The sequence below is a fragment of the Camelina sativa genome, chromosome 8, assembly GCF_000633955.1.
Source record: "Camelina sativa cultivar DH55 chromosome 8, Cs, whole genome shotgun sequence".
Taxonomy (NCBI): domain Eukaryota; kingdom Viridiplantae; phylum Streptophyta; class Magnoliopsida; order Brassicales; family Brassicaceae; genus Camelina; species Camelina sativa.
Window position 1 is genome coordinate 27,676,472 of NC_025692.1, and position 6,867 is coordinate 27,683,338.

At 42.5% G+C, this 6,867-nt stretch overlaps 3 protein-coding genes and 1 long non-coding RNA gene across 6 annotated transcripts in view; 1 reads left to right on the forward strand and 3 right to left on the reverse strand.

The window, feature by feature from the left end:
• LOC104709043 (mannan endo-1,4-beta-mannosidase 6) lies at positions 12 to 2,136 on the reverse strand. Of its 3 annotated transcripts, none has more exons than XM_010425716.2 (5): positions 1,966 to 2,136; positions 1,375 to 1,654; positions 1,107 to 1,301; positions 689 to 1,023; positions 12 to 590 (listed from the first exon to the last, which is right to left on the reverse strand). In XM_010425716.2, the coding sequence occupies exons 2-5, from the start codon at positions 1,612 to 1,614 to the stop codon at positions 137 to 139; spliced, it is 1,224 nt and encodes a 407-aa protein (XP_010424018.1). In that variant the 5' UTR covers positions 1,615 to 1,654; positions 1,966 to 2,136; the 3' UTR covers positions 12 to 136. The 3 variants fall into 3 exon arrangements, with proteins under 3 accessions (XP_010424018.1, XP_010424014.1, XP_010424015.2); XM_010425712.2 differs by lacking the exon at positions 1,966 to 2,136 and adding an exon at positions 1,747 to 1,915; XM_010425713.2 differs by lacking the exon at positions 1,966 to 2,136 and adding an exon at positions 1,747 to 1,915 and having other exon boundaries at positions 137 to 575.
• On the forward strand, positions 1,601 to 2,328 carry LOC104709042. The gene is made up of 2 exons (XR_754901.2): positions 1,601 to 1,693; positions 1,856 to 2,328. It is a non-coding gene; the product is annotated as an uncharacterized LOC104709042 (long non-coding RNA).
• On the reverse strand, positions 1,895 to 3,980 carry LOC104709041 (eukaryotic translation initiation factor 2 subunit beta). The gene is made up of 9 exons (XM_010425711.2): positions 3,822 to 3,980; positions 3,644 to 3,752; positions 3,468 to 3,532; positions 3,230 to 3,372; positions 2,986 to 3,128; positions 2,814 to 2,899; positions 2,616 to 2,726; positions 2,330 to 2,400; positions 1,895 to 2,229 (listed from the first exon to the last, which is right to left on the reverse strand). The coding sequence occupies exons 1-7, from the start codon at positions 3,888 to 3,890 to the stop codon at positions 2,685 to 2,687; spliced, it is 657 nt and encodes a 218-aa protein (XP_010424013.1). The 5' UTR covers positions 3,891 to 3,980; the 3' UTR covers positions 1,895 to 2,229; positions 2,330 to 2,400; positions 2,616 to 2,684.
• Positions 4,010 to 6,867, reverse strand: part of LOC104709039 (probable LRR receptor-like serine/threonine-protein kinase At1g06840) — a gene marked incomplete in the record, with an annotated part of 6,408 nt that continues 3,550 nt past the window's right edge. The window contains 9 exon segments of the mRNA XM_010425710.2: positions 4,010 to 4,592; positions 4,680 to 4,930; positions 5,021 to 5,072; positions 5,155 to 5,438; positions 5,528 to 5,686; positions 5,775 to 6,295; positions 6,384 to 6,452; positions 6,542 to 6,628; positions 6,723 to 6,794. Coding sequence (XP_010424012.2) covers positions 4,125 to 4,592; positions 4,680 to 4,930; positions 5,021 to 5,072; positions 5,155 to 5,438; positions 5,528 to 5,686; positions 5,775 to 6,295; positions 6,384 to 6,452; positions 6,542 to 6,628; positions 6,723 to 6,794 — 1,963 coding nt within the window.

Genomic DNA, 6,867 nt, shown 5'->3' on the forward strand with positions numbered 1-6,867 from the left:
GCAGAGGTATATACTCGTCTGGAATCTCCCTCCAAGGTAAGTTTAAACACTCATCTTGATTCACATATATAAATAATATTAAACACCTGTATACACTTATCATTGTATTCTTGTGATTCACAAAAGGTTGTGATACTTAAAGCTCGTCGTGCGAGAGGAGGGCATCTAGAGCAGTGTGATTCTTTTTCTTGCATCCCCACTTGCATCTCCAGCTACACAAGGAGTTAAAGATGGCGAGTCGCTTCGACTGCAGAGATATGATCTTTGAAGCGGTGTGCGCTCTTGTGAGGTAAACTGCGTAGCCGTCATCCATGAACTCTGCTCCCTGAGGGAAGACCTGCCACACTAGACTTCCAGCACCAGCCCCTCCTTTCCTTGTTGAGTTGAGGGTCATCTTGTACACCGTATTCAACATCATGTCACGGAAAGATGTGTTGAAACCAGGGTCATGTGCGGACACACCAAACTCTGTGAACAGAACCGGCATTCCCAAGTACATCTCTGCGTCCTCCACATGAGATTGCATCCAAGAGCTAGTGAATTCCAAGAAAGAGTTTGATACTGCCGGAGATATCCTACAGGGAGATATCCTACAGTTAGCAATCATTTACATACTCCGTTTTAGCTCTTGTCTGTTTTCAGATTCAGGGCAGTGTCTGTTTCTTGGGAGTATTGCATCGAAACTTACCAGGTATCTGGATAAACGTGAACCGTAGCAAAATCGACGCCAAGAGCCTGATTATTTCTGATGAAGTCAGTTCCGACTTGTGCAGCGTAGGAGTTGGGATTGTATCTGGTTCTCGCAGGGGCAGAGGGACCATAAAAGCCTTCAAGTCCGATCTCCACCAAATGTTTAGCGTCTATGCTTTTCACAAAAGCCGCCATTTCTTGTATCCAGGACTGGAGTTTGTCACCGGAGGGATCAGAGGGGCAGCGAGGCTCATTCATGAGTTCCCAGGCGAAGATTGTGGGGTCGTTCTTGTAAGTTATGTTTGTGTAGGTGTTCACTCTATTCAGCACCGTCTGCAACGCAACCACATTCAAGTTACAAAACAAAAAGAGGTGCTTTTCGGATAAATAAGCAGTGAGATGGACAGAATAATCACCCGGACATGAGACTGGTAGAAGTTTCTGAGAGTGGGGTTGGTGAAGAAGTCGTCATCAGAGGTGAGATTAAGGCCGGAGGCGTTCCCCCATTTAACATACTGAGCTTTGCCGCCATATGCGTCCCAGTTGTTGACCAATGACAGTATAAGTCTGATCTTGTACTTTCTGGCCTCGCTCACCACGAAATCCAGGGCCTGCCCAATTGCTCAAACCTTGAAATAGAAAAAAAGTGTTGAAGGTAGAAGCTTTAGATGTAGAGATATATACCTTGAAGACCTCTTCATCGTAAACAGAGGGAGATTTTTGGAGAGCTCTCCATTGGCCGTCATTGAAAGCCCATGTCCTGCCTACCGTCATTCCAACTGCGGAGGCTTGTTGGAACACTTCCGTCACTTTGCCTCTCGTGGAATTGTCAGCTGCAAGAACCATCATCCAGTATGTGTTGAAGCCATTCACGTAGAATGGTTGTCCATTTTGGGTAAATTGCATCCCTTTCCTCTCAACCATCTCCCATTCTTCTTCTCCTACTGATTCTTCTGAGTTAAACCTGCAAAATCACCCTCAACTTTGTCATTCTTCCCTACAGGTAAATTAATTCCGAGACCAATTTTTTGAATGATCGTGTAATGTTGTTAGTACTCATGGGACTCGCTGTCAAAGTCTGCGAGAGCTCTGTTTTGTGTTAGAATTATGAAAACCGCAGAACAGAGCACGATTCTGAATCCTAGTCGGTCCTTCATTTTTGCAGGTTTATGGATGAGAACAGATTCATCCTCATTTGGATGCATTTTGAAGTATATATATTCAAAGCCAACAAAAGATGGACTCAATTTTTTATAATCCAAAACTTTAACTTACAAGGCAAGAGAATGGGTCCTAGGTTTCAGCACATGTTGGAGAGATATCAATCAGAGGACTGATACGTGAGACAGTTCCAAAGTAATCTGTCACTGCCAAGCTAAGATTCGAAGCGCACCCACTAGGGTTAGCTGACATGTCCATTTCAATTTTTCCGTGCAAGCTTCGGACCAACCCACCCATCTTTTAAAGTCAATTCATAGAGAAGTGACTGATGAGTCATCCTTTTTTTGTTTTGTTTCTTTTCGTTTTTTCTCAGGATTTCTGGTTGAGCACGAAAATGCACAATGTGATCTAACTCCTCTTTACCGTCACAGCTCAATTGCCGGAAATAAAATTAAGGAAACTCGTGTTTTTGCATTACCTTACATTACGTGCATAGAAAAGACACGTTACTCTCAGCAAATTTGCACCGTTTGCGTGCTGCCTCAGCAACTGATCATTAACATTAACGAACTTCCATTAGGCATACACTAAAAACAACATCTCAGAAATGATTTCCAGAGTTTTAGCTCAGCCCTATATCTCTCAGGAAAACATCTTCTGGTTCAAGTTTAATTAGTATTGTAAAGAAAAACATCTTCTGGACTGGTTCAAGATTGTACATCTGACTAACAAAGTCAGAAGAGGTTGCATATACAAGAACTCACTATAATCCTCCTTACAGCGAAACCTTGCCCAGCAGGTGGCTCTATAAGTTCCATATCTTGATGAGTTAGTTAAAGGGGACTTGGTACATTGATCAATGCTGCTAAACCACACTGCACAAAACAGAGCCAAAATATCTGTATCATTTTATCTTATCATCTTTCCCCTGATCTGAATGTTGCAGAGATGATTCTACTTACCATCTCACATCTGAGAGTGAAGAGACCATTATATTCCCCGAGAGCTGTGTCAGGACTTTTGCAGCAGATGCAGATTACGAACGCATCTAAGACAATGAGTACATATCACACAAGACTCCCATTGCTAGAAAAAAAAAACATATAAATACGGAAGACTAGTTATGGAATTTACCAATGTATCTCCGTAACACAGCTTGAAAATCCCTATGAGACACTAAACCCTTCATCTCTAGCCGTTGCTGTTTGTTCAACAATCCTTTTGTATCCATTTGGAGAAGCAAGAATTTCATAACATGATCTGGCTTCCTATGCATCCTGAACAAGGAAGGTATAGTAAAGAAAGAGTGATACATCAGTCGACTCAACAAGTAGAGTTAAAAGGAAAGATCAATAACGAAATATAGAACAAGTCGTACGTTCTGCAGAGATCAGCAAAGTTTAAACAAACTGTTACCGTCCCTTGTGCAAGGAGATGAGGAGGCATCATTACTGTTCTTGGCCTTTCTGTAGAAGCCTCAAGATCGTCATCACGAAGCCTATCAAACGCCCTACGCAAGAGCTGCGGAGCATAGAAAAAGCAGCTCGGGTCATAGTCAAGAACCACAGAAGAGAAAAAAAAAAAAAAAATACACCAATAGCATAAATAAAGACTACCTCCTTGTAGCCATAATCTGGCTCATCAAAGTTCTGGCAAGATTGACTGTGTGGTGCATTATCCTCTGTTGACAACATCAATAAATAGTATAGTTAGTAGCTTCAGACACCATTATAGATATGAGTTCGATTAATTAATTAATTGATTATCTTCCTTTGGAAACCTAATTACTTACCCAAAAAGTGTCCTCCTTCCTGCAACAAGATGTTGCCTTCGCGTACCAGAGGCTTGCTCTTCTTCTTCTTCTTCTTCTTCTTCTTCTTGGAAGGGTCAAATCCACTGATCTACATCAGCATAAGCTTTAGCAAATTGGAACCCGGAGAAACGGTGATATAAGGGATGGAGAAGCATACCCATGAAGAATCGCTATCTAAAACCTCGGCTTCAAGTTTCCAGCACCGCTGCTTTTGCTGTAAATCCATCGTCACCGGCGGGTCGGACTAGTTTCAACGATGATCGGATCGGAGCTAAGTTAAATATGAACGAGGGTTTGTCATTGGGCCCGTATTGGGCCTTCAGGCTTTATTTTTCTGTCAACAAATAAATAAGGATATATTGGATTTATTACAATGTTCTTAGAAGGTAACTAAATTGGTTCAAAAAGGTTGAGTTGAGTCAAAAAGGAGTAAATGTTTTTTGTACAGAGATAGTTGTAGTCAGCGAGGAGCGATGCTGGGAACAAAGCCGCTGCTGAGATCGCTTCCTAATAGGCTCGACGATTCGTAAAGGTCTCTGGTCACATTCGACGACGATGTTGAGAGCACTGACGAAGACGATGCCATTTCCATTCTTGCCTCCTTATCCGGGGCTTCTTGGAGCAGTGCCTCCAGCTCTTTCACTACCTCCGCCATACCCGGCCTCATCTCCGGTGAGTCGTGGCTACACCTTAGTGCCAAAGCCGCAAACTTTTCAACACTTTCTATCGACCACGGCTCCATTCTCTTGTCTATCAGCGATACCATCATATCCCTCTGATCCGCTGTCTTCACCTCTCGCACGATATTTTTGCCATGGGATATGGCGTGCATACCAGTCAGCAGCTCCAAGAACACAACTCCAATGCTGTAAACATCGCTCTTGTCCGTCAGCTTGTGTGTCAGGAAATATTCCGGATCCAGGTACCCCTGCAACATTCAAATAAACTAAGCATATGGGATTATATGTTGTGCCAAAATATAGATTTTTCACATTATTCATTTTTGATGACTCACTGGAGTCCCACGGACAACGGTTGAGACGTGTTTAGGCACATCCTCTTCGTCTTCCAACACAGGAGCAAGTCGAGACAGTCCAAAGTCTGCAACTTTGGCATTGAAGTTAGGGTCAAGGAGGATGTTACTGGCTTTGATGTCTCGGTGGAACACTGGCGGGTTGGCTTCTGTGTGAAGGTAGAGAATGCCTTTGGCTGCCCCCAACGCAACACGAATCCTCATCCCAAAGCTCAATGACTCCTTCCCCTTAGCTGCATCACCAAATATTTTCTATCAGTTAAAGAAAACCTAAATGACACACATCCAAAAAAGCGCCCCCATAAATCTTAGTGACTTTCTACCAGACAGCCAGTCGCGCAGGGTGCCATTTGGCATAAATTCGTACACCAGCATCTGCACATTCAGTAACTTCATCATAAGCAATTATATTACAAAAATATCTATTCAGGCGGCTCTACTGGGTACAAGAGAGTACCTGCTCGCCTTCTTCGTCACAATAACCGATCAGTGACACTAGATTCCGATGATGCAACCTCGAGAGCAATTCTATTTCATTCAAGAACTCCTTTTCACCTTGCAAAGAACCCTCATCTGCTCGCTTTACTGCAGCAACCGTTTTGTCAGATAGCACACCTCTGTAAACCTTTCCATAGCCTCCGCGTCCAACCAAAGTTGAGCTGCTAAAATCGTCGGTGGCCTCTGCTAGTTCTTTGAAACTGAAGCCTCTTATCCCAGAATTCATCAAGGAAGCCTTCGAGGCTGACAAATATATATAACAGATTCAGTTAAAGTTGGTTCTATATCTCTAAGTGGGATAGATTCGGAATGGAAGATTCGATTGAACTTACAAGACCGTCTTCTAGATATCTCTCGCTCGTGTTTGCTGTATCTTCTAAGCAACAAGGCTGCAACCACGGCAGATATCGCAACAGCAGTAACTACAGCCCCTGCAGTTATTGCTGCTAATCGTCCCCAGCTGACGCCTTTCCTTTCACTGTTGAAGTTAACTGAGGAGATAAAAAGAAGACTTCCACTTAGCAGTCAATATCGATCTGCTTGTGTTAAATAAACACTTATTAGGTTAAAGACGCGCACCATATGAATAAGGCCCCTGCAGAGTGAAGTTGAGCAGTTCGTACGGGCCGAATAAGTCGCTACCAGGAAATCTCCATGAAGCGAATATGTCCCGGATTCTGAGAACTTCACTGCTGTTAAACGTTCTTGTATAGGTTTCATTAACTTTCGGGAAAAGTTTTAGATACATCCTCAAACGAGGCCCTTTCTCCCATTGATATGAGTCGATCCAGAGTTGATATGGTTCCATCTGAAGGAAATCAGCAACATACTCGTCAAATTGATCAATATATGGAGGGAAGTATGAGAAGCTAGGACTTTTGAGACGATATCCAATTCTGAGAGGCGCTGCGCAAAAGCATCGTAACGGGGATGCTGGGCTGTATTCGTAGAAGTCAGGAGTCGGACAGGCTAGTGGAGGACAGTCCAGCGCAGAATTAGTTGAGTTGGTTGGTAATGATGTCCACTCTTTTCCTTTGGACTCACAAAAAAGGTTTGCATTTGATATGCTTCCATTTTTGCAGATCGGGTTACCATCAAGCCTGTAAATTAATTAAACTCCCTGTAATAAGCATTCAAGACATGAACATAAAAAAAACCTGAAGTACTAATACGACTAAGAAGACGCACCTTAAAGTGATATTTTGTGGAAGAGTTAGATCTCCTTGCACTCGTGACAGAGAATTATTCCTAAGATCACTGAAGGGAAACGAGAGAAAAACAGGAAAATTAGAGAAGTTGATGAATTGCTACTGAATGCAAGTGAAGTAGGGAAACAATGATTTTACAGTAGAAGTCTAGCTTTTTTCAATAATGAGATATTCGTCCAAAGGGAATCAGGGACAGATCCAGATAACACATTGTTCTTCAGCAACCTGCAGAAGATGACATTTTTATTTGCGAAGTCAGTATTGCTACTCACAAGCTTATTCACTTTGGATATAGCGTAACACAAATATAGTAACTCACAGCATCTGAAGCAAAGGGAGATCTGAGAAGCTCTGTGGGATGGATCCGTTAAGTATGTTGTTTGATAAATCACTGTAATTAACCAGTATAATACTCAAAGCAGTAAGGTATACGTGGAAACAAAATTGAAAATCTGAAAAAAGAA

Bases quoted from the DNA above. Each gene is read 5' to 3' on its own strand.
- LOC104709041 (XM_010425711.2), bottom strand. From the start codon at position 3,890: ATGGATTTACAGCAAAAGCAGCGGTGCTGGAAACTTGAAGCCGAGGTT. The intron at 3,129-3,229 runs GTACGACTTGTT...TTCCTTGTTCAG, and splicing joins TTTGCTGATCTCTGCAGAAC to GATGCATAGGAAGCCAGATC. The intron at 2,727-2,813 runs GTAAGTAGAATC...TGTTTTGTGCAG, and splicing joins TCACTCTCAGATGTGAGATG to TGTGGTTTAGCAGCATTGAT.
- LOC104709043 (XM_010425712.2), bottom strand. From the start codon at position 1,895: ATGCATCCAAATGAGGATGAATCTGTTCTCATCCATAAACCTGCAAAA. The intron at 1,302-1,374 runs GTATATATCTCT...GCAATTGGGCAG, and splicing joins ACGATGAAGAGGTCTTCAAG to GCCCTGGATTTCGTGGTGAG. The intron at 591-688 runs GTAAGTTTCGAT...TGCTAACTGTAG, and splicing joins CACGTTTATCCAGATACCTG to GATATCTCCCTGTAGGATAT.